Consider the following 24,763-nt stretch of genomic DNA (forward strand, 5'->3'; position numbering starts at 1 on the left):
CCATAGTAGAGTTATAAAGAAAATACTGTATTAAGATAGGTGAACTTGTTGTTGTTGTTTTTTACGTGACAGCAGTCATGTTTTATTTTGTAAACCGGACAACCGGAATTGCGAGCGTTTCCGTCTCCATCTTGAAGGAGGTCAGTTTTTTTTTTACCACTTGCTTTCTTCCCCCTCTGCTTCTCTTTCTCTCTGTCTATCTCTCTCCCTCTCCTTTTCCTCATTCTCCTTTTAAGACCACTTTAGGATGGAGCACCTATGTATTTATTAATAACCTTGTTATTTACAAGTACGTAGCTTTCTGGTTATTTTTCTAGTTTGTTTTTCTGTAGCCGCCCCCTTTCCAATGAGAAGACGTAGAAGATGGAGCTTCACATTCTAGAGCACAGCTTGAAAGTGGCGAGTATAGAGAAGGAAGGTATCCAAATTTGCACTCACGGATTAATCAAACTCGCCTTCCTGGCCTCCAAAACCAGGTACGTCCATTGCTCTCCTTCACGCCGCCAACCCTGCACGTTAGTGTTGGACTTTAAAGGCAGCTAGCTTCAAATGACCGTCGTTTTTTCAATGTGTGCAGCTAGTTTCCCGAGGCGCAACGAACGCACCGTAATGCTGTTTAAATGTGTTTTTGTGCGTGTTTGTGTGTGTGTTTGATCGATCCAGTCCCGCTTTTCTTGGGCCTTTGTGAGATTTCTGCCACCCATAGCTGGGTTGACGCCAATCCGTTGTGCGGATCGACGTATGTGACTGGCTTTTACTGGGCCCGTTCGCGTCCAAACTCCGTTATTAAAGCGTCAAAAGTGGCATTATTGCTGGTGCGTTGCATTCAAGGACCGGCGTTGGAGCTCGGTAACGAGAATATCGTCGTGCGAGGAGAGGCCTTTGCACTTGTTTTCGTCGCCGGTCTGTGATTAATGTGAGCCTTAAGCAGGTTAAGTTCCCCTAAACGCACCGCGTGAGTTCGCCAAAGCCTCTCCCAAGCACGCATCTCCTCTCAAATGATTCATTCTTGACACATTTCTATTTTTCCTATAGGAACGAATGCGAAGTCGAAATGGTCTCCTCTTCACATGTCGGAACAGTTGCCTTCACCAAATTTTCATTAATCGTACAGGCAATATTATCGGTGGGGGAAAGTACTCACACTTTGTACCTCAGTACTCTTGCACTGCCAAACGTACTTACACAACTCTTTTAATGAAGTAAAAAAAAATCTAAAATAAAAATAGACTATGAAATACAAGCACAGAAGTTCAAACTCGTTAGCCTAACTGCATATTGCCTGAGTCATATTTGAACATTTTGGGAAAACAAGCAAAAACACAATTTTATGTACATTGGTGATTTTCTGTGATTTGTGAATGTAAGTTAAATACAAATTGGATAATTGTGATGTAAGGCAAACAAATGGGGGCGGGGGGTGGTTCTGTTTAAGTGCGATCTCATGTGGTCTTACCTTAAAAGTAAAAAGAAATATATCCCATGTTTTCGACCGTGCTAGCTTGACAGTCAGCTAAAAAGAAATTGTAACAAGCATCAGATTTTAACATGATTTTCTCAAAATTAAACTTAAAAGTTTTAATTAACCTCAGATTTCCAAACACAGATATTCTCTGAATATTGAGACTTTTTGAATTGTTTTGGGGTTTTTTTTTTTCAAATGACAGTCCTCTTTCTTGAAAGATTACAACTTTTTATCCTCAGGAAAAAAATATTCAGTTAAAATTTAAATTGAAGAAAAAAAATCTCACGCACTTTTTTGAAGGACAGTTCTTTTTAAGATTGTGACTTCAGAAAAAATGCTTCTTTTGTAATATTTAAATTTGGAAAAAAGTGTTTTTTTTTTTTTTGTTTTTTTTTAAGGATTTAATTCTCTCGCCGAAGTGGCATCTTGCTACCCTTTTCTTCGCCGTATCTGTTAGCATACTTTTGTCTTTGTTTGCTTGTCAGGTCTTTAATGCTGTAAAACCGCAGCAAAATGCTAAATAGTTCATTTTTTCGAAAACAACCATTGTCCTGCCTGTGTGGGCGTCATCCTAAATTACCCCCACCCCACCCCCACCCCCACCCCCAGGCCTTCTGGCCTCCCTCCGTCCACAAATATTTGATGTAATTAATGTTCCCGGGTCACTCCGAGTTCAGCGGCAACAACAACAACAACAAAAAGACTCTGTCAATGAGTCCTTGTGAAGTTCCTTACATGTCCTGGGAATTCGACTAATGCTGAAGTTCAATTAGCTCGTTAGCGGGAATCGAACGCCATCATTAAAGCGGGCCTCGGAAGGACAAAAACAATTTAGATGTCTTCAACCCCAACGTGTTCTTGCCTCCCTTTAACACTCGGAAGACAAACGTGACCTGAATTCGCCTGCCGGCCTTTTAGCCGTTTCGGGGAAATTAGTTGTCGTCGCTGGCCTGCCGCGTAGGCTCACATGTTGCATATTTTATTGGTTGCATCTCCCTCCACTCAGGTGCAAGTTCTTCAGCCTGACGGAGACGCCGGAGGACTACACCATCATCGTGGACGAGGAGGGCTTTAAAGGTGAGCCTCGCCGTGTCTCCGCGGCAACAGTGACATCATCGCCGACCGTGTTGTGTAACGAAGGTCGCGGCGTCTCTCTGGGCGGCCAATGTTTGAACACACTTTGTCGCTAATGGTGGCGGGCCACTCTCTTCAGTGAGTGAATCCGCGTGGTCGCGCACCTGACCAAAACTCCTCGGTTTCCCTGGAGACCAGAGAGTTGTAGCTTTTTTTCTTTTTTTGGGCAGGGGGGGGAGGGGGGGCTTGATAAGCCTGAATTATCGTCGCCTTTTAGACCAGTTAAACGGGGGCAGCCAGAACTTGGGGTCTGCAAATGTATCATAACATGACAACTTTTTTTTCCACAATTTTTAATTCCCATGGCATGTCGGGGTACAAAGTTACGTTCAAGTGTTTGTTGGATTACGAGGGGGTCCTCAGAAAAAAAAAAAAGTCTCCGTATCCTTGAATGGGAGCCCTGCGACCCAAAAACCGGGTTCGCTTGAACCATAAATTGGCTGTCGCGTTGCCAGGTGCAGAATGTGGTCTTCATTTTTGTCCTCCCGCAGAGCTGCCCGAGTCGGAGCACATCAGCGTCGCTGAGGCCACGTGGCTGGCGCTCAACGTGGTGTCGGGAGGCGGAAACGCTTCCAACTCGCAGCCCATTGGAGTCACCAAGATCGCCAAATCGGTCATTGCGCCGTTGGCCGACCACAACATCTCCGTTTTCATGCTGTCCACGTATCAGACTGACTTCATCCTGGTGAGTGGGGGCAGGTGGGAGATTTGCAAAATTGGGAACTTTTCAGGAGAATTTATGACAATAAATGGGAATAAGCCAGACCTGGGAATGTGTCACGGTGATTGTACGGGACCGTTAACTCATTCAATACCAGCCAATTCCAGACCAAGTCTGAAAAGACGTCATTGGGAGTAAATGAGTTAATTGCAGGAATTGGTCCTCAAGGTCTTTGTTTTAAATCCGGTCTCCAAAGAGAGCTCTCGGTCTTGTACTTGCAGTCCAACCGACGACATCCTGGTAAAGTGGTGTGACGTTTGCACCCCGGGGTTCTAAATGGCAAGAGATTTCAGTTCGGTGATGAGTTTTTCCTTGAGGTCTTGGCTTGGAGTCCGGTCTCTAAACCACCGTAGGGAGCGATCGGTCTTGGTCATGCTGCTGACGTATCAGTCGGACTCCGTCCGGGGCGTGTGGGGTTCACTTCAGTGCAGAGGTTAACGTTCTCGATAACGTTCTCGCAGCCGCCTTTGGGTGAAGCATCTCTGCCTTTTCTCACAATCGATTGTATTTGATAATAGGTTTGTATCAATCGCGAACCTTGAACTTGGTCTCACCGCCCCCACTGTCCCCCCGATCTAGCCTTGCTTTGCTTTCAGGTTACGTGGTCGCAACTCTCGCACATAGAGACGACCAAAGTGCCCGAACTGAAGTCGGCCACTTTTTGGAACGTACGCTCTCAAGTTGGTGGTTTCCAGACCGGGCTGGCCACCACTCTTAGCCAGAACCTGGCTTGATGAAGAAATCCACTCTTAGAAAAGCTGCGGGGGTCTTTGGATTGCCTCACTGCCGCGGGGCGGGGGGGGTAAAAAAATAAATTGTGCCGAGCGGCTCTGGCGCGGGAGGAAAAAAAAATGGCGTCAATGTTGACAATCTGTTATGTGAAAGCAGCTCAAGAGCTCGCTCCTGGAATGGCAGGTCTCGGGACATCTGCCGGTTTGGATTCTGGCGTGTCTTGATGTACGATCCGGATGATTGGGTTGTCAGATGCCTTTGTCGAGATCGAGTTTTGCCGTACGCACCCTGAAGTCAGCCAGACATGACCGAGCGCGGGAACCTCGGACTGATGGGGCCGTTTAATCTGCAGGTCCGAGAACGAGACCTGCCCATGGTCATGCACACGCTGTCTTCGGAGTTCACGTTACTGCGGGTGGTCAACGGGGAGACGGTTGCCGCCCACCACCTGGGGGTGACCAACGGTTTTGTCAAACCCAAACTCGGTATGTGAAGAACGCGGAGGTTCCGTCCCATTTGTTGCGCTCGCTTCTCACCAAAGCTTTTTGGACGCCCCCCCCCCTCCAGCGCCGCGCCCAATCATCCACCCGCTCTCCAGCCCCAGTAACATGTTCTGCGTGACCAGTCTGGATCCGGACACGCTTCCCTCTGTCGCCACCCTGCTCATGGATGTCATGTTCTACTCTGGAGGGTAAGCTGGGCCCAGGGACAGGGTTGGAGGTTTCGGGGGTTTACGTTTCTATTGGCCTTCGGGCTTGGCTTTTCGAGGTGACCTTGAAGGGGTTACTTTTAGGCGTTGGGTTGAGGGCTCACGTTGGATTAGGGTTAGCTCATGTCAAGTTTTTAGAGTGAAGCTCTTGGGGACGGGGACCGAGTCGCGTTGCTCTTTACGGTTGGAAGTGTTTACTGTCATTTTGTTTTGTATTGCTCTCATTTGTTTTGGCGCGGCGTCCGTAGGTCGAAAGAATCGGGCGCCGGCGGCGAGGACGCCAGTCACATTCGGTTCTTCTCGTTCTCCCTCATCGAAGGCTACATTTCGCTGGTCATGGACGAACAGACGACGCAAAGGTGAGCAGCAGGCTCGCGACGGCGACGGCGAGTTTGCCCCTTACCGCTCCAAGCTGGCTAATTGGCCACACCTCCGCAGGTTCCCAAACAACGTCCTCTTCACCAGCGCTTCCGGCGAGCTCTGGAAAATGGTTCGAATCGGGGGGCAACCGTTAGGATTTGGTGAGTCTGTTCGCTTTCTGAGCGGGCGCTGTGTTCGTCGTCGCGTCTTTTATTGGTTGCGTTTCTGTTTTCCGACAGACGAATGCGGCATCGTGGCTCAGATATCGGAACCCCTGGCAACCGCCGACATTCCCGCCTACTACATTAGCACCTTCAAGTTTGACCACGCCCTGGTAAGCGAGCCGCCCCTTGCGCGGTTTTGTTTTGTTTTTTTTGGAAGTGAATTTGATCGGATCTTTTGAAATGAACACAAAAGCAAGCGTGGCATCCATCTTCTGCAGGTTCCTGAGGAAAACATCCAGAGTGTGATTGGAGCCCTGAGGAGCGAGAGCAACCTGGCGTAGCGAGGACGAGAAAAAAAAAAAAAAAAAAAAAAGGGTTGAGCGTTTCCAAAAACTGCCGAGAGCTAATTAGCGGACCGCCGTGGATCAGCTTGGAGTGAGGCGCAAAGTGCAGAGGGGATTTTGTCGCGCAGCCATTTTTCCGTAGCGCCTTCCCTTTTTCCTTTCAATGCCCGCTCGCCCCCACCCCCTTTCCCTCTGGCCCCGCCCTCTTGCTGGCCCCGCCCCAATAGTTCTTCCCGCTTCACCCCATCAGTTGCGCCTACTGTGTTCGTTACAAAATCCCCCGACTGGAAGGATGATGAATGTACTCGCGTAAGAATTATTTCGACAAGCTTTTTCCGTACTTTTTTTTTTCTATTACTTGTTTTGTTTTTTCACAATTTGCGATTTTTTGAGGGAGTGTTATTTTTGTCTTAAATTCATTTTTTTTCCCTTTTTTGTTCTTTTTTTCACCACAAACATTTCTAGCTATTTTATTTCCTCACTTTGTTTTGTTTTGTTATTCTTTTTTGTATTCTCTTTTTCAATTTTTTTTTGTTTATTTCTTTAATTACTTTTGGGGGGAGTTGTTTTTTTTTTTTTTTTTTCTCCCTTCTTTTTCAATAGTTTTCGTCGGTGCCAAGACACAATTTTTCTTTTTATTTGAATGCCTAAAGTGATGATGATGCCTTTTGTTGTGCAATCTGAGGCCGCGCTGCGTTCGCCGCCGCTAACGTGAAGTTGTCGATCCATCTGGAAAAGGAGTTTTTTTTTTTCCTTTCTTTTTTTTTTGTCATAGCGCTCACACTGCGAGCAACCGTCGCTTCTCTCCCACCGTTCGAAGGATTTTGATTTCAAGTCCATATGCTATCGACAGTGGATATGTAGCATTGATAGTTTGTTGACTACTTGATAGCGAAGCGGAAAAAAAACCTTCCCCCCCCCCCCCCCCCCCCCGCTAATAACGTTACAATACCCAATATTAGCAGCATATTTCTTCAAATATGTTGGCCCCCCCCCACCCCCTTGCCCCCAATCAGACATTGCAAACTTTGCGTTGAAATCTTTTGTACCGACTGAATGTTTGGGACTCTTGCCTTTTCACTTCATATACCTGTCGTCGTAATCACTGGTTAGCTCTCAAATATCCTTCAAGAATTCGTAAAGGGGAGAGAAAAAAAAAAAAAGCATCAAATTTTATTTGGGTTTTCTTTCGCGATCTTGTGACCCGTCATTTGGGCAGAGACTTTTATTCACTGAATGCTTAGCGTTGTTCTTTTGTGAGCCCTCTCGATTTGTGAGCAGGGCAGGAAAAATGCGTTCCAGTAAAATTTGAAAAGTGATTTTGCGATTTTTCTCAAGGCCAAATTCTCTCTAACAATGATTTCAGTTTCAGATGTCAAAGTAAAATGTCATCAGTAAGTTCAACTTATTCTCTTTTCTCGCCAGTAACTGAGCTTAACCCAAAGAGCTTGATTTGGCTACTAACGTGATTCTATTTGATGTCGTGTGCCGTCGCTGAATTTTGGCCAGGTGCGACGAGGGCGGTCAACCTCGATACAGTATGGAAGAATTTGACAACTCAATTGTTTTTGGGTGTTTTTGTTCTTAAGTCCCAAAAAACAGCTTTGACAATTTTTTTTTTAACGGCGGTAAGCCTCACAGTGCAGAGGTCGTGGGTTCGAATCCCACCCCGGCCTCCCTGGGGCGGACTTTGCATTGTTTTGCCCGTGCCTGCGTGGGTTCCCTCCCGCCTTCCAAAAACACGCTTGGTAGGTTGATTGACCGCTCCAAGGTGTGATTGTAAACGCCAATGGTTGTTTGTCTCTGTGTGCCCTGCGATGGGCTGGCAAACCGGTTCAGGGTGTCCCCCGCCTCCCGCCCGAAGACCGCTGGGATAAGCTCCGGCACACCCGCGGCCCTCGTAAGGAGCAGCGGATTCACGTAATGCATGGATGACAATGCCGTAGATTTTAGAGCTTACAATTTTGCCATTTTAAAATATTGTAGATCAGTTGTTTTTTGTTATGTTTTTTTTTTTTTTTGTCTCGCAGGTTACACAACAAATGGACCAGGAAGCAATTTGCTCATCCTAAATCATGAAACTGGCATAAGCTGCTATAGATTTCGTGAGTAAATTTTCAAATGTTCTCATTGTTGATGCAAAACGGTGGAATTCACTTTTAAACTAAATTTGCGATGAAAATATAATCAGTAGTTTGGCATTATTTAGATTTTTTTATTATTATATAATCTTACCCCCAAATGTAACAGAAAATGATTTAGCGAGTCTATTGTGTCATCCATAAATTGTATTTATGATTTTTTTTTCCCCCCGCAAAAACAAAAAAAAACATCTTGGACCAAAATCATCTTAGCAAGTCACAAAACTAGCGAGACTTGCTAAAAATGGTTTTATACGTCTTTCCTGAAGTTGTGGAAAAAAATTACAATTCCCTGTTAATATGAGGCTAGGACCAAGAAACAAATTAGCTTAGCTTTACTTGTCCTTATTTTCTCGCTGACTACTACGCAAAAATGATTATCTTTGCCTAATGCAACAAATTAGCCTGGCTTTAGCTAATCGCACCTCCACAGTTAACCATTTTCGTGAAATTATATTCAGTTGTTTACTTAAAAAAAAATTTTTTTTACATTTTTGTTTTTGATAATCGACCCCCAAATTTTGCCTACCAGGATTTCGCAAGTTGCAAATGTCATAAGTCATTTGCGCATAGTTATTTTCTTGCAAAAATTAAATTCACTCTTAAAAAGTGACGTGCGTACAAGGAAGCGATTAGCTTGGCTTAATGCACAAAGCTTAGCCTCCTAAAATTGTTACGTAAATTACACTTGTTGAGTCTCTGTTGTAAGAATGAGGGGTGCTTAAAGGAAAGCCGAGATTTACTTACTAGCATCTCAAAACGTTCCACGATTTAATCAAAAATAATAAGTTAGCTTTTTTTCTTTTAACTGTATTGGATAATCAAGGCACAGATTTAAAAACCTTCCATTAACAAATGTCGTACGTCTATTGCGCGTATTTTCTCGCAAGGATAAGCGGCTCTGATGATGGCTGGATGGATGAATTCAAAACAAAGTCAGGACCAAGAAACAATTAGCTTAGCCAATGAAACTAGCTGAAGCTGCTGAATAATTCAATTTAAAGCAAAAAATTTCATAAGTAAATCATTAACCACAAACCTAGTACCAAAAAAATAAGTTTACCTAGTATTGGCTACGAGCACTTCCGAACTTGAAATGATTCTACCACATTTTATATTTTGTCTTTGCCAAATTATTAAAAATAATTGCTTTACTTCAACACTTTTCTTCCCCCACCATTTTGTTTTCCGCCAAGAACGCAGAGAAAGTGTTAGCATTAGCGGTGACACTTGTCATTGCTCCCAGTGTTGACATGTTTGGGGGTTTTTTTTTCCATAATGTATTACTGAGCCACTTTTGTGACGAGAATAATGACGACATAACGATAAGCTAACACGCGAAGGAAAGTCACCCTCCGTGTCTATTTTCCGATCTATGAAACTCCGCCTCCCCGAGTATCCCTCGACCAGTCGTCTGCACTTTAATGCAGGTTAGCCTCACCACCCACCCAGAGAAGAAAAAAAAACGGCCTGCTGTACTGGTGAGCAAGAACGGGAGTTGTCTCTTGGTTTTAAGCATTTGCTGATAACAGAAATGTATTTCTTGCTTGTTGTTGTTAGTTTCTTCACCTTTCAGATTTGACTAGTCAATTAAAAAAATAAAAATTGTCAGTGTTAAAACTCAAAAGAACATTTCTACTGATTTCCATTCAGTGTGATTTTTGGGGGGGGGGGACTTGAAACTTTGTGTGTGTGTGTGTGTGCGCGTGCAAGAAATAAAACCGGCTTTTTGGGGTAGGGGGGACTTTTTTTAATTTGGGACTTGCTGTTAATTTTACTGTACTCTCACTCTGATCTGTTCCCTTTACTTAAATTAATAAATAGGTGACGCTGCAGTCTCATCAGACTTATTTTACATTAAAAAAAAAAAACGACCGAAACAAACTAAAGTGGTGAAGCAGCAAACTCCCTAAATTGATAAAAAGCAAAGAACACTTGTCTGCCGCTGCTCAACCCGTATTGTTTTGTGTTTTTTGTTATTGTAAAGTGTCCTTGGGTGTCTTGAAAGGCGCTTATAAATAAAATCTATTATTATTATTATCAATGAGGCTGCCAGCTGCAATGAAGTAGGCATCCATCCATTTTCGAATCGTTTTCACAAGGGTCACGTGTGTGCTGCAGCCTATTCCAGCTGTCATGGGGCAGTAGGCGATGTATACCCTGAACTGGTTGCCAACGAATCACATGGCACACATAGATGAACAACTGTTCACGCTCACAGCCAGGGACAATTTAAAGTGCTCCATTAACCTGCCATGCATAATTTTGGAATGTGGGAGGAAACCGGATTCAAACCCACAACCTCTGCACTGTACGGCGGACGTACCAACCAGTCGTCCACCGTGTCACCCTTCCACTTAAGTGGAAGCATAAATTTCCTCCAAGTGTTGGCTGTTAGGTACATGCTGGTAAAAAAAAATGGGTTATAGGGTAGCGTGGAAAAACCTTGGCCTTATTTTACAAAGAAAACTATGCAAGCCCAGCTAGGTTCACAGTGGAGTCCTCCTCACGCTGCGCCACAGGGTGGGGGGGGGGGGGGGGCAAGGGGTCAGATCCTGTGGCGAGCAGCTGGCTTGGCTGAGTTTCTTACCTTTTGCTCTAAAATGCTTTCAGCCAACTCACAGGAGGGACTTGAGCGGCGCCACCGTGTGGTCAATGTTGCATGCTTGTCTCCGGAATGCAAAATGACTGAGTTTATTTAAATGTATTTGTTGATTTTATTCATTCATTTTAAAAAATGATTTAATTCATCTCAAGAAATATATATTTTTCGTAAATGTTAAAAATACGTAAAATTAACAATTGCATACACATTTAACACTGATTAATAATTAGTTATTTTGTTAAACTATTAAAATAAACAATTTTATTGTACAGTATAGCCGCAAATGACAGGGATGGATTGAGAGATCGTTGGATCGAAACAACAAAGAAAAATAAAAACAAAGATGAGCAATAAAATTGAAAAATCATAGCAGTGGGTAAAAGTGGAAAGTGACCGTTCGATTTGAACCTTTTACTGTTGTGCTCATCACGACCACAGAACGGCGAAAGCGTTCTTTGTCAGCTACGGAACGACCTTTAACAGACGAAGAAGAAAATGCCGCGCTCTGATTGGACATCACGAAAGAAGGGACGGGCTTTACGGATCCCTTGCAGATCTTTTTCCATTCGTGGGGGGTTGAACCGCGGCAAGCGGTCGTCCGAGTACGCTTCTCGATTCCGGGTCACACGAGCGACGTTCCGTCAATGTTTGGACGTCGGACGACGCCTGGTGCAGAACAAGACAAGAACAAGACAATGTTGCTCGGCCGTTCTTGCAGAAGTCGTTTCGTCAGCTGGGAGTAACGACGCCGTCGTCGTCATTCGGAGGTGAGCTCGGCGACGACAGCGAACGCCAGGAGGAAGCTAGCTGGCCGCTCATGGTTTATTTATCCCCCTGCAACAGCTCACGTTTCATCCGTTGTTAACGTCGCCGACAGAATAGATGTTAAAACTGTGTCGTGTACCCGCAAATGGTGAGACTCTTCGATACAACAAGCCCAGAAATGTTTAGCTTCTCACCGGCCACAACGTTAACAACACCGCTGCAAAGCTAGCATATCCCCTACTCGGGCTAGCATCAAAACTGCATCAATCTGCGTACGTGTTGTTTTATAAATAAAACATTCATTTGTATGTACTGCTTCGTTGCATGCAGATGAAGGGTTGTAACGATGAATCGACAGCAAACCGATTGTCAGTTTAACTGACAACTATTTTGATCAGAGATGAGCCGTCGTTTTAACTGAAATCCTCACTCAGAGTTTCAACCTCTCGTCAGTAAACGTTACCAGATTTGCGTCGTCTTCCATGAAATGTGCAAACATCTGCTTTTACTTCTGGAAAATGAACGACACTTTGACAGATGTTTTTTTTTTTTTTTTTACACATCAGTAATCAAACGAGGCACCGTGACAGATGAATTAATTAGAATGATTGTCAGCTACAGCCCGAGTAAAAATGAATACTTCTCTCACAGTGTTTTGTTTCATTTCTAGGCTACGGCGACATTTATTATTTTATTTTTTTGCCGGGCTTTGTGGGCAGCGGACTCAAACTGGCGGAAATGGACGAACAAAGCGTGGAGGTTTGTGTGTCGCCACAGAATTCCGGCCTGGCTCATTTTCAAATGTTCCCATTTGTTGTTTGGTGGGCGCAGAGCATCGCCGAAGTGTTCCGCTGCTTCATCTGCATGGAGAAGCTGAGGGACGCTCGCCTCTGCCCGCATTGCTCCAAGCTCTGCTGCTTCAGCTGCATACGAGTATGTGGACACGCTTTATTACGGTGCCGTCTTGACTTACAAGTGACATCTTAAAACGATAGATATCGGTCCGTCCCTACTCGTAAGTCAAGGCACGACCGCAGCGGGTTTTGGTGATGCGTTAACATCGAAGTGTGTATTGACAGCGCTGGCTGACGGAGCAGCGAGCACAGTGTCCACACTGTCGGTAAGACCGCCCTTCTCCTCAAAAGTCCAATTATGTCTCCAGACTTCAGATGCCCGAGCGTCCCAATTGCGCGTGTGTCCGCATGCAGGGCTCCACTCCAGCTGAGGGAGCTGGTGAACTGCCGCTGGGCCGAAGAGGTGACGCAGCAGCTGGACACGTTGCAGCTGTGCAGCCTCACCAAGCACGAGGACAACGACATTAAAGACAAGTCAGCCGCTCGGCTTCTTCGTCGTGCGTTCTTTTTGGCGGGCGCCGCCTCCTTTTTTGGGGCTTGGCAAAATAACAGTACCAGGCGGTGCCTCTAGAGGGCAGTAACTACCTTTACCGTCACAGGGATTGGGCCTTGAACCGATACGTTTTTGTGTCACGATACCTGTATATGAATGGATCAGGCTTTGTTTGGCGTTCCTCATTGCCACTTTTGGCCACTTTTTCTTTTTTAAGTTGATGAAATATCCCCCCCCCCCCCCCCCTCCTGCAGATGTGAGAACCACCACGAAAAGCTGAGTGTCTTCTGTTGGACGTGCAAGAAATGCATCTGCCACCAGTGCGCTCTGTGGGGCGGCATGGTAACCGAGTCTTGCCTGCCCGAAAGAACCTCTCGTCCCGATCGTGTGACCGTGACGTATTCTGCGTTTGTGGGCTCGCGCAGCATGGCGGCCACACGTTCAAGCCGCTGGTGGAGATCTACGAGCAGCACGTGAGCAAAGTGAAAGAGGAGGTGGCCAAGCTGCGGCGACGCCTCATGGAGCTCATCAGCCTGGTGCAGGAAGTGGTGAGCGTCGTGCACTTGACCTGCTCCCGAGCTTGTCGGGTGCGCGTCGTACCGCCGACGTGCGTCAGATGGCGCTAAAGTGTTGCTGTCGTGCCAGGAAAGGAACGTGGAGGCGGTGCGGGGAGCCAAGGACGAGCGGGTCCGCGAAATCCGGAACGCGGTGGAAATGATGATCGCCCGTCTGGACAACCAGCTGAAGAATAAACTCATCACGCTCATGGGTAAGGCCATGCACCCGGTTCACCTCGTTCGGTCCGATGCCTTTTTTTTTTTTTTTTAGTAATTACAAACAATCTGGGTGCAGCGATTTCAAAAATGATATTTTGACACTCGTCAGGCCACAACACGGCATCATTGTGCTGATGAAAAAAAAAGCAACACGCAAAATGTTCTCATCGTATTTATGACTTCCAAAAGATATTTTGAACCATTTCAAGTAACAAGTGTAAAATAAATGGAAAGGAGCGGTTGAGTTTGTTTCCAAACGGACAATTTATTCAAGTGGAAAAACGTCACGTCCACGTGAATGTCTCTCAACGTGTAACTGTCGAGATGGTTTTTGAAGAAGACGCTAAGCAGTCGCGTTTAGCTGGAGTGTTTTTCAGATTGTGGCGACGGTTGGCGCCATAGCAGCTTCTCTGTAAAAAAAAAAAATAATAATCATAATAATAAATCAAATAGAAGAAATATAAGTCACATTTTAAGGCCTGCCCATTTTGCTGCTGCAATCAGAGCGCGTGTCCTCGAGCCCACGCGCGCACCTACACAGTCATCCATTCTCCGCATCAGGCTTTCCGTGTTCATGCGCAAGTGCTCTGAAAATAGCAACACTCTCCTCCTCCTCCTCCGTCATCAGGCCAGAAGACGTCCTTGACCCAGGAGACGGAGCTGCTGGAGTCGATCCTGCAGGAGGTGGAGCACCAGGTTGGAGCCCTTCCTTGCCTTCTCCTTCCGCATCTCGTTTGATTGAGCCTTCCCGTAGGTGGCACGGGCGAAACCTCGGCACCACGTGATTTCATCATGCGGGGGCCCCTTGGAAAACTGTATCGATTTTGAAAGATGAACAGGATGCGCTGTAAAAGGGAATTGATGGCAAGTAACCGCGATGAAGCAGGATTTGACCCGAGTGACCTTTGGCTCTTAACTCGTTCACTCCCAAAGACGTTTCGAGATGTCTTTTCAGACTTGCCTGGTACTGAATGAGTTAAGAGGACGCTTAAGCGTCACGTCTTCTATGGACCACGAAGCACGCCGTCTTCGTAGGTGCAATGTCAATAAACGGGTCTATTTAAAAAAAAATAAAATCATACATAAGCCGCACCAAGGAAAAAAGGTGAATTCTTTTTGTGACCAAGCGAATGTCAACTAGTTTATTCTGATTGGGCCGTATGTGGATTTGTTCGACTTTGCGCGACTGTATTATGCGAGGTTCACGGCGGCCCAAAACGTCGGGTCGCCGGTGTCGTGAGAAGCAATACCAATGAAAGGCGCCGACCCCTTCGTCCATCCCGAGGGCGCACCGCATCGCCTTGACGATTTTTGACTCGCAAGTGCACCGCCTGAGTTTTTTTTATTTTTAGTGATCTTGTCTCTTTGCGCTCGCCCCAGCTCCACTCGTGCAGTAAGAGCGAGCTGATCTCCAAAAGTCCGGAGATCCTGCTCATGTTCCAGCAAGTCCACAGGAAACCCATGCAGTCCTTCGTCACCACGCCGGTGCCGCCCGACTTCACCAGGTACTTGACACGCACGCACGCACGCACGCCACACACAAGGGCCGCCCGTGTTTCCCGCAGGCAAAGCCACTCGAGCGCTGATTCCATGTCACTAGATGGTGACAAAGCACAAATTGGAGCTCTAAAATTCACTTCACGCTAGTTCCTGGACAGATGGGGGCCTGAGCACAAACTATGAGACAAGGGTCTTGTTTTAAGCACATAATGGCAGGCCGGTTCCCAAAAGAATCTGGAAATTCACTCAGAGTTCCGAGTCGGACACGGCCGTTGTCGTCTCGCAGCCGAGAGGCGTTCCGAATTGTCCGCCGAGGACGAAAAGTCTTCCGGTTCGGCCGCGGTTCAAAAAAAAAAAAAGGCGCCGACGGCTTGGAGAGATTCTCGCTGTGTTCTCAGCAAAGAGGAGATTGCGAAGTGACGGGAGGGAATATTTCACCGGCTCCGTTTTGCTCTTTGGTGTTTTTCAGCGAGCTGGTTCCGGCGTACGACTCCAGCACGTTTGTTTTGGTCAGCTTCAGGTACGCCGACCCGAGTCGTCGTCGACGCTTCGGATGCAACTCTCGTCTCGGTTTGCGTTCGCAGCACCCTGCGGCAGCGGGCCGACCCGGTCTACAGCCCTCCTCTGCAGATCGCCGGACTGTGTTGGAGGCTCAAAGTTTACCCGGTGAGTTCCCCCGCCCCCGTTTCTTGCCTCCCCCCCCCGCCCTCCTGATTTCAGTTACTTGGAAGGATTTCGCGAGCCAAATGGCGCCCGGTTGACTTTGAGCGCCGGCGTCCTTTCAGGACGGCAACGGCGTGGTTCGCGGCAACTACCTGTCCGTCTTCTTGGAGCTGTCCGCCGGACTCCCCGAAACCTCCAAGTCAGTCTGACCGCTCGTCTCGGCCGCGTCGGCGTCCCGTCGCCTTCCCGTGACGGCCGGTGGGGCTGATGCGCGTTAGGTACGAGTACCGCGTGGAGATGGTCCACCAGGCCTCCAGCGACCCGAGCAAGAACATCATCCGCGAGTTTGCCTCCGACTTTGAGGTGGGCGAGTGCTGGGGCTACAACCGCTTCTTCCGCCTGGACCTGCTGGCCAGCGAGGGCTACCTGAACATGCAGACGGACACGCTGGTGCTACGGTACGCTCCCCGCGCGACCTCGGTTTGACCCCTCCCATATGCTTGCGCGGCACTTTTTCAAGTATCGAGAAGTTAAGAGACAAACTTAGTCACGCGATAGGCGAGCTAACGGACGTTAGCGGCGACGCTACGGTATTTCCAAGCCTTCAAATAACACGTTGCGGGCTTTTATTCTTTTAACGCTGCAACATCTGCCGCACTCAAGTCAGACCCCCCCCCGAAACGGCGCTCTGCAAAATCTCCGCGTCCCGCCGGGTTCGCCGCGCGCCGGATGCTGCGTTGCGCCGCGCGCCGCAATAACAGTGCTGTTTGATTTGTGGCGCTCAGATACCAGGTGCGATCGCCCACTTTCTTCCAGAAGTGCCGAGACCAGCACTGGTACATCAGCCAGCTGGAATCGGCTCAGAGCGGCTACGTCCAGCAGATCAACAACCTCAAAGAGGTAAGACGGGCGACTGCGTACGTGGGAGGAAACCGACGCAAGCCAGCAAATAGGAGGGAGCGAGTGACCGCGCGCGTTTGAGCGAGTCACGGCGCCGCGACGACATTTTACAGAACCCGTTTCGAAACTCAAACCGTGGCAAATATTTTGAAAGCTGTGATCATTCGCCAGTTTGATTCCAGCGAGTTCCGGGGACTCGCTGATCAGAAAAGTATGCGTCCCAAATTTCAAATTCTGAAACGGTCGACTTAGTCAATCGCATATGATCATAACACAAACAACAGCAATATGCATTGATGAGAGGTTTATTTCTTATAAGCAAATGTGACAAAAATGTAAATAATTCAGGCATAGAAAATTATAATCGCAAAAAAAAAAAAAAGATCCAACTTTAGCTGCTTCCTCTGTGATATCGCCGCAAGAAACTTCCGCAATCCTTGTTGGCAACGCTTTTGTTGTTTTCACGCGACACAACTTGGCAACCGTCTGCTTTCCGCGAGGTGAAGGCCGATCTCGGAAATCTCGTCAAGCGAGATTACTTAAGATCAAAATAACAATGGCGGCGATTGTCAAACTGCGATCGTTGCTGGAAAAAAAAAGATTTACCATCGTTTTTTTACAATTTTTAAAATGTTATTAATTTTTTGGGGGGGAACTGAGAAATTTCCTTGCGTCCCAAAAACGCACATTATTTGGAACTGTGCGTCTGGAGGGGGGGGGGGGGGGGTTCTTGCAAAAACCTGCTCAGATTTTTTTTGGGTGTGCGTGTGTGACGGTCAAAAGTAAGAGAAACGTCTGTGTGCGTCGCGATCACACTCTGTCCGCTCGCGCACGTCCGAAAACCGAAACTTCAAACCGTCCTTTCGAGCGCATGTGAGAATGAAAGCTACTCCCTTGCTGTGACACGCGCGAACAATTTTTTTTTTTCTGGGCCGTCTCTCAAGAGGTTGGCCATCGAAGTGTTCCGCCAGCGCTCGTCGCGCAGCTCCTCGCCCCCCGACCCGAGGCCGGCGGCGGGCGGCGGCGGCGGCGCTTCCGAACGAAACCCCCGCCCCGCCAAGAGCGACGGCGACATTCAGAACGCGCCGGGCGACGCCGGCAACCGAGACGAGCGGAGCGGCGCGCACGACGACTCCAACGTGAGGAGCGCGCGCGCACGTCGCCGGTCAAAACGCGCGCGGGCGGCGAGAGACTTTGCCTTGTCCTTCGGCAGCTGTCCGACGGCGACCTGGAGGCGGACTGCCTCACCGAGGAGGAGGTGAACCCGCTGGACGGCAGCAGCACCTCGGGGAGCTCCACGGCCACCAGCAACACCGAGGAGAACGACATCGATGAGGAAACCATGTGAGTGCCGTCCGTCCGTCCGTCTTCCCAGCCGGCGCAAACCCCAAATCCACAAGGTCATTCGCTCCGTCCAAAAAGGTCCACCATTGCCTCGACACAAGACGGTGCCAAAGTCCAAGTTAAATTCCCCAGAAAGGTTCTGCTGCGTTTTGGCTTCGGCCCGAAATCCCATCGCAATATTTCAACCTTTTTTTTTTTTTTTTTGCCCGTATTGTCAATATCCAAAGTCTTATCGCGAAATGGTTCTCGTACGAAGAATGCTCGGATTCGGTGGCGGCGCAGCCGACGTGCCACTGATCGTTTCCGCTCGTTCAGGTCAGGCGAGAACGACGTGGACTTCATCGGGAACTTGGACGCCGAGGAAGGGGAGCTTCCCGACGACTTGGACGGAGCCTCAGGTACTGACGCCAATTTGAGCCGTCTCCTTGAAAGGAGGGGGTGTGTGCGTGCGACCACCCCCCCCCCCCACTCCCCGCCGCCCCCGCTAGATGGTGACTCATCAACTCTCCCGCCCCGCAGCGAAGCCTCTTGCATGGGCTTTATTTTGGGTGCCAGTGTCGAAGAAGGCCAGTCATGCCCAGAACGTTTCTTCTAGCGCTGCCTGCGACAGAGGGGGGGAGGCCCCCCCCCCCCTTCACTCGCCAGCTGACTTGCGTTGGAGGAAGATGAGTCATTCCAATGAGCTCATATACAAACAAGCACCGGTGGCTTTTTATCCAAATGATTGATTTAGTTTGTCCATCAAAGGCCTTATCGCTGATCTGAAAAAAGGGCTTTTCTTGTAGCATGTAGTAAAAACGAGACAGTCCTGAACAAATTTATTACAGTTTGAAAGTTGTCACTTATCTAAATTTCCCACTCAAGGGTCAAAAGAAAGACCATCGGAAGACAAAGAAAGTCCGCCCCACAAAAGGCAACGACAAGTTGGGATGAAGCGGCGTCCCGAACGTTGTCAAAAGTCAATCCCAGACTTGTTCCTGTTGACATTGTCTCCTCTGCCTCCTCCTCAGGCGGCGCCAGCTCCTGTCTGCGTTCCGCACTTCTCAGCTCCGCCATTGGCCGGGCCGCCAGCGGAGGAGGCGGGGCGTCTTGCGGCGGCGCGGCCGGCGGCGGCCTCCTGGACATCGACCCCGCCATCCTCATCCAGCTGCTGGATCTGAAGGAGCACAACAACACCGAGTCCCTGTGGGGCCCTCAGCCTCGGCATCCGGCGTCCCTCCTACACGGCCACGGTGTGCGCGGCGGCGCCGGACGCGCTGCGCCCCTCGTACAAAGCCGAAAGCCAACACGAGCGCCGCGTTTCTCCGTGTCCCCTCCAGCCAGTCTACCCTCCAGGAAAGAGCGGGAGCGCCGTCCGCAGGTGGTGCGCCGCTCCCCCCCAGACTCTGCGGTTCTCGTCCGCCTCAAGGCGCAGATGGCCGAGGTGCGCAGCATGATGTCCGACGTCAAGAGCCAGGTGCTGGAGGCCCGCGCGGCCGGCGACGGCAGACCGGGCCCGTCGGGAATCTTCGGGGCCGACGGGGCGCCCTCGCACCGCGCCGACCCGGAGTCGGCGGACGGACGGGAGCCCCGTGAGCTGACGCTGCTCGGCAGGGTGGCCGCGGTTCGGTCCAGGCCTTGCCGTCCCGGTGAGAAGTCCCACGGTAGTGTAGGCGAAGTGGCAGTAAAACAGGCCAAAATTCAAACAATGGGGGCTGAGATCGCAACTCTATAACTCCACGCTCATGTTTTTTGTTTGTTTGTTTTTTGGTGGGGGCGGGGGTCACTTTCCAGGACGTAAATGCCTGCCGTCCGTCCTGGAAAGCAACAACGCCCCGCCGGGTCACCAGAGGAGTCCCGAGCAGACGGAGAAAGACTCGGAAGGAGCGGACGCGGCCGCGGAACGCAAGCTGCATCTCAAGGAGGCCGCTGACGGTGTGTAGTTTTGGAGAATGCGCATTGTCGCGCTGGTGCAATATTGATCATGTGAAATCATCGATTGGTGGGCGGGGAGGCCCTCCGGCAGAGTCTAATTTTGCCAAAACGTGTCCTTTTCCGGTGTCCCGCAGGAGGCGCGGGAGCGACGGACGGCGCTCGGGTCTCCAGCGAGCAGCCGCAGCTGTACACGCCAGCGGGGCCCGGGGACGACATCTTCTCCGCCGTGGGGTCCAGCTACCTGCCGGCCCCCAACGGCTGCGGCAGCAGGAACCTGGGGTGCGACAAGTACTGTGGAACACCATTGGAAAATGAGTCGCAGTTTCACACCCGGACACCCCCCCACCGGCTTTCCACAGGGCAGCTGTGTCGCACTCTGAATCGGAAAGCTCAGGAAACTCCCAGCATTCCTTGCTCGAGGGACCGTCGGCGCAGACGCAGTCCAGTGAAGGTCAGTTTTCACCCCGATACCTTTTGATGCTTCCTGAGCTCAAGTGTCTCGCTTGGGGAAAAAAAACCCAGCAAGAAGCAACAGAACGTGTGGGGAGTTTTTTGGGGGGGCCACTGGGGAGCTCGGTCCGCAGCCACTCAAAGCGGCCTTTTTCTTTCCCTCGTAGAACCGGCGCCGTCCGTCCCGGCGACGAGCAGCGAGAGCGACACCGAAGACGAGGATGCTCCGCGCGGCGCCAACCCTCGCTACGACAACCCGACTCTCCCCTGCACAGGTAACCATGGCAACGAGTCACCATTTGGTGCGCCAAAACCAGTATCGAGCCTCGTGAGGCGCCAACGCGTTTTCTTGAAGTGAATGACAAAAAAAAAATTTGGTCAAAGGCTGACCCCTTTCTTTGTTTTTGACCCTTCAAGGGGAGTCGCTCTCAGAAGACATGACTGACAGATGATGGAGCCCTCTCCCCCACCTCAACAAACTATTTTCCACGATTACTACCATCGTTGCACCAAATTCCTGTTCCACTCGCCTGCATGATTTCGATCGTTTATTTTTAATCATAAAACCTCTACATCTGTAAACGTCATCGTGGAGAGCGTCTTTCGTTGCATCATCGCACCGAGCATCACTTTTAGAATGCACGGAAACTGACATTCGGGCTGCTAAAGAAAAGACTTTTTGCGCACTTTACAAGCGTCCATTCCCTTTTTGTGCACTGAGCCATATTTGGTGGTTGAATGACGTGACCCTCACCGAGTGGTTATTTTGGACTTCCGGGATGCGGTACGCGTGCACGTCTTGTTGCTAATGGTCTGGTTTCGTTTGGAATTGAGCCACGGGAAACTACGCTACCACCTGGAATTGTGAACTTGACCTTTGTTGCAAATGTACTGATTCTTGTTTTTCACTTAATAAAGGCAATTTTAGCATCATCTGATTTAAGATGAGAGAGAGATATCCCTTTATTTGTCCCGCAATGGGGAAATTAGTCAGAATTCAGGAAAACGCTGGGTAGGGAGAGGGAAAGGGAAAAAAAAATTATTCACCAATGCTGTGCTATGAGGTTGTGGGGTGGCTCGCAAAGGGCCGCGGGCTCAATCCCTCACAATATACAGTACAAGCACTACGACTTGGGTTTCCAAGTTGGGTTTCAGATCAGGCTTATAGTTTCAAGTTTTCAAAGTACAAAATGAACATCTATAGTAAAGCATTTTTTTGGCCCGAAAAAAACGACATAGCATAGTAAGGCGTTTTTGAGCCGAAAAAAACGACATAGTATATATAGTAAGGCGTTTTTGAGCCGAAAAAAACGACAGTATAGTAAGGCGTTTTTAAGCCGGAAAAAAACGACATAGTATAAGTAAGGCGTTTTTGGCCCGAAAAAAACGACATAGTATATATAGTAAGGCGTTTTTGAGCCGGAAAAAAACGACATAGTATATATAGTAAGGCGTTTTTGAGCCGAAAAAAACGACATAGTATAGTAAGGCGTTTTTGAGGCGAAAAAAACAACATAGTATATTAAGGCGTTTTTGGCCCGAGAAAAACCACATAGTATATATAGTAAGGCGTTTTTGAGCCGAAAAAAACGACATAGTATAGTAAGGCGTTTTTGCGAAAAAAACGACATAGTATAGTAAGGCGTTTTTGAGCCGAAAAAAACGACATAGTATAGTAAGGCGTTTCTAAGCCGGAAAAAACGACATAGTATAGTAAGGCGTTTTTGAGCCGAAAAAAACGACAGTATAGTAAGGCGTTTTTGGCCGAAAAAAAACGACAGTATAGTAAGGCGTTTTTGAGCCGAAAAAAACGACATAGTATAGTAAGGCGTTTTTGGCCCGAAAAAAACGACATAGTATAGTAAGGCGTTTCTAAGCCGGAAAAAACGACATAGTATAGTAAGGCGTTTTTGAGCCGAAAAAAACGACATAGTATAGTAAGGCGTTTTTGAGCCGAAAAAAACGACATAGTATAGTAAGGCGTTTTTGGCCCGAAAAAAACGACATAGTATAGTAAGGCGTTTTTGGCCCGAAAAAAACGACATAGTATAGTAAGGCGTTTCTAAGCCGGAAAAAACGACATAGTATAGTAAGGCGTTTTTGAGCCGAAAAAAACGACATAGTATAGTAAGGCGTTTTTGGCCCGAAAAAAACGACATAGTATAGTAAGGCGTTTTTGGCCCGAAAAAAACGACATAGTATAGTAAGGCGTTTTTGGCCCGAAAAAAACGACATAGTATAGTAAGGCGTTTCTAAGCCGGAAAAAACGACATAGTATAGTAAGGCGTTTTTGAGCCGAAAAAAAAAACGACAGTATAGTAAGGCGTTTTTGGCCCGAAAAAAACGACATAGTATAGTAAGGCGTTTTTGAGGCGAAAAAACGACATAGTATAGTAAGGTGTTTTTGAGCCGAAAAAAATGACATAGTATAGTAAGGCGTTTTTGGCCCGAAAAAAACGACATAGTATAGTAAGGCGTTTTTGGCCCGAAAAAAACGACATAGTATAGTAAGGCGTTTTTGGCCCGAAAAAAACGACATAGTATAGTAAGGCGTTTTTGAGGCGAAAAAACGACATAGTATAGTAAGGCGTTTTTGAGCCGAAAAAAACGACATAGTATAGTAAGGCGTTTTTGGCCCGAAAAAAACGACATAGTATAGTAAGGCGTTTTTGGCCCGAAAAAAACGACATAGTATAGTAAGGCGTTTTTGAGCCGAAAAAAAACGACATAGTATAGTAAGGCGTTTTTGGCCCGAAAAAAACGACATAGTATAGTAAGGCGTTTTTGAGGCGAAAAAACGACATAGTATAGTAAGGCGTTTTTGAGCCGAAAAAAATGACATAGTATAGTAAGGCGTTTTTGGCCGGAAAAAAACGACAGTATAGTAAGGCGTTTTTGAGCCGAAAAAAAAAACGACATAGTATAGTAAGGCGTTTTTGGACCGAAAAAAACGACATAGTATAGTAAGGCGTTTTTGGCCCGAAAAAAACGACATAGTATAGTAAGGCGTTTTTGGCCCGAAAAAAACGACATAGTATAGTAAGGCGTTTCTAAGCCGGAAAAAACGACATAGTATAGTAAGGCGTTTTTGAGCCGAAAAAAACGACATAGTATAGTAAGGCGTTTTTGAGCCGAAAAAAACGACATAGTATAGTAAGGCGTTTTTGAGCCGAAAAAAACGACATAGTATAGTAAGGCGTTTTTGGCCGGAAAAAAACGACATAGTATAGTAAGGCGTTTTTGGCCGGAAAAAAACGACAGTATAGTAAGGCGTTTTTGAGCCGAAAAAAACCCGACATAGTATAGTAAGGCGTTTTTGAGGCGAAAAAACGACATAGTATAGTAAGGCGTTTTTGAGCCGAAAAAAACGACATAGTATAGTAAGGCGTTTTTGGCCCGAAAAAAACGCCATAGTATAGTAAGGCGTTTTTGAGCCGAAAAAAACGACATAGTATAGTAAGGCGATTTTGAGCCGAAAAAAACGACATAGTATAGTAAGGCGTTTTTAGCTAAAAAAAAACGACATAGTATATACAGTAAGGCGTTTTTAGCGAAAAAAAAACGACATAGTATATATAGTAAGGCGTTTTTAGCGAAAAAAACGTCATAGTATAGTAAGAAGTTTTTAGGCCGAAAAAAAACGACATAGTATAGTAAGGCGTTTTTGAGCCGAAAAAACGACATAGTATAGTAAGGCGTTTTTAGCCCGAAAAAACGTTAAAGTATAGTAAGGCGTTTTTGAGCCGAAAAAAATGACATAGTATATATAGTAAGGCGTTTTTGAGCCAAAAAGAACGACATAGTATAGTAAGGCGTTTTTGGCCCGAAAAAAACGACATAATATAGTAAGGCGTTTTTGAGCCGAAAGGCGTTTTTGACCCGAAAAAAACGACATAGTATAGTAAGGCGTTTTTGGACCGAGAAAAACGACATAGTATAGTAAGGCGATTTTGAGCCGAAAAAAACGACCATGTATAGTAAGGCGTTTTTAGCCCAAAAAAACGACATAGTATAGTACGGCGTTTTTAGCCCAAAAAAACGACATAGTATAGTAAGGCGTTTTCAGCCCGAAAAAAAGGACATAGTATAGTAAGGCGTTTTTAGCCCGAAAAAACGACATAGTATATATAGTAAGGCGTTTTTGAGCCAAAAAGAACGACATAGTATAGTAAGGCGTTTTTGGCCCGAAAAAAACGACATAGTATAGTAAGGCGTTTTTGAGCCGAAAGGCGTTTTTGACCCGAAAAAAACGACATAGTATAGTAAGGCGTTTTTGGCCCGAAAAAAACGACATAGTATATATAGTAAGGCGTTTTTGGCCCGAAAAAAACGATCATGTATTGTAAGGCGTTTTTGAGCCGAAAAAAACGACTTACTACACTGTCGTTTTTTTTCGGCTCAAAAACGCCTTATGTCGTTTTTTTCGGCTCAAAAACGCCTTACTATACTATGTCGTTTTTTCCGGCTTAAAAACGCCTTACTATACTATGTCGTTTTTTTCGGCTCAAAAACGCCTTACTATACTATGTCGTTTTTTTCGGCCTAAAAACTTCTTACTATACTATGACGTTTTTTTCGCTAAAAACGCCTTACTATATATACTATGTCGTTTTTTTTAGCTAAAAACGCCTTACTATACTATGTCGTTTTTTTTTGTTGCTAAAAACGCCTTACTATACTATGTCGTTTTTTTCGGCTCAAAAACGCCTTACTATACTATGTCGTTTTT

At 47.2% G+C, this 24,763-nt stretch overlaps 2 protein-coding genes across 4 annotated transcripts; both read left to right on the forward strand.

Moving 5' to 3' along the window:
* Nucleotides 1-42: 42 nt before the first annotated feature.
* Nucleotides 43-9,400, forward strand: castor2 (cytosolic arginine sensor for mTORC1 subunit 2). Its single transcript, XM_086131702.1, has 9 exons — nt 43-476; nt 2,472-2,542; nt 3,091-3,284; nt 4,405-4,537; nt 4,620-4,743; nt 5,010-5,120; nt 5,200-5,282; nt 5,361-5,455; nt 5,564-9,400. The coding sequence occupies exons 1-9, from the start codon at nt 364-366 to the stop codon at nt 5,624-5,626; spliced, it is 987 nt and encodes a 328-aa protein (XP_085987828.1). The 5' UTR covers nt 43-363; the 3' UTR covers nt 5,627-9,400.
* Nucleotides 9,401-10,933: 1,533 nt separating this feature from the next.
* Nucleotides 10,934-20,977, forward strand: trim37 (tripartite motif containing 37). Of its 3 annotated transcripts, XM_086131092.1 has the most exons (25): nt 10,934-11,142; nt 11,811-11,899; nt 11,972-12,073; nt 12,220-12,260; nt 12,349-12,468; nt 12,742-12,829; nt 12,913-13,035; nt 13,133-13,256; nt 13,892-13,959; nt 14,644-14,768; nt 15,233-15,283; nt 15,348-15,429; nt 15,549-15,625; nt 15,705-15,884; nt 16,212-16,326; nt 17,271-17,465; nt 17,540-17,670; nt 17,986-18,068; nt 18,681-18,902; nt 18,990-19,298; nt 19,444-19,584; nt 19,719-19,863; nt 19,944-20,035; nt 20,202-20,309; nt 20,452-20,977. In XM_086131092.1, the coding sequence occupies exons 2-25, from the start codon at nt 11,879-11,881 to the stop codon at nt 20,484-20,486; spliced, it is 2,778 nt and encodes a 925-aa protein (XP_085987218.1). In that variant the 5' UTR covers nt 10,934-11,142; nt 11,811-11,878; the 3' UTR covers nt 20,487-20,977. The 3 variants fall into 3 exon arrangements, with proteins under 3 accessions (XP_085987218.1, XP_085987219.1, XP_085987220.1); XM_086131093.1 differs by lacking the exons at nt 10,934-11,142; nt 12,220-12,260 and having other exon boundaries at nt 11,878-11,899; nt 12,303-12,491; XM_086131094.1 differs by lacking the exons at nt 10,934-11,142; nt 11,811-11,899; nt 11,972-12,073 and having other exon boundaries at nt 12,233-12,260; nt 12,349-12,491.
* Nucleotides 20,978-24,763: the final 3,786 nt, after the last annotated feature.

Source organism: Hippocampus guttulatus, chromosome 15 (genome assembly GCF_054856545.1).
Source record: "Hippocampus guttulatus isolate MCC_2025c chromosome 15, RoL_Hgut_1.0, whole genome shotgun sequence".
Classification (NCBI taxonomy): domain Eukaryota; kingdom Metazoa; phylum Chordata; class Actinopteri; order Syngnathiformes; family Syngnathidae; genus Hippocampus; species Hippocampus guttulatus.

Coding starts and splice junctions, on each gene's coding strand:
- castor2 (XM_086131702.1), top strand. CDS start 364: ATGGAGCTTCACATTCTAGAGCACAGCTTGAAAGTGGCGAGTATAGAG. Junction 3,285..4,404: donor ATCAGACTGACTTCATCCTG/GTGAGTGGGGGC, acceptor TTTAATCTGCAG/GTCCGAGAACGAGACCTGCC. Junction 5,121..5,199: donor GACGAACAGACGACGCAAAG/GTGAGCAGCAGG, acceptor ACACCTCCGCAG/GTTCCCAAACAACGTCCTCT.
- trim37 (XM_086131092.1), top strand. CDS start 11,879: ATGGACGAACAAAGCGTGGAG. Junction 11,900..11,971: donor TGGACGAACAAAGCGTGGAG/GTTTGTGTGTCG, acceptor TGGTGGGCGCAG/AGCATCGCCGAAGTGTTCCG. Junction 20,310..20,451: donor CCCGACTCTCCCCTGCACAG/GTAACCATGGCA, acceptor TGACCCTTCAAG/GGGAGTCGCTCTCAGAAGAC.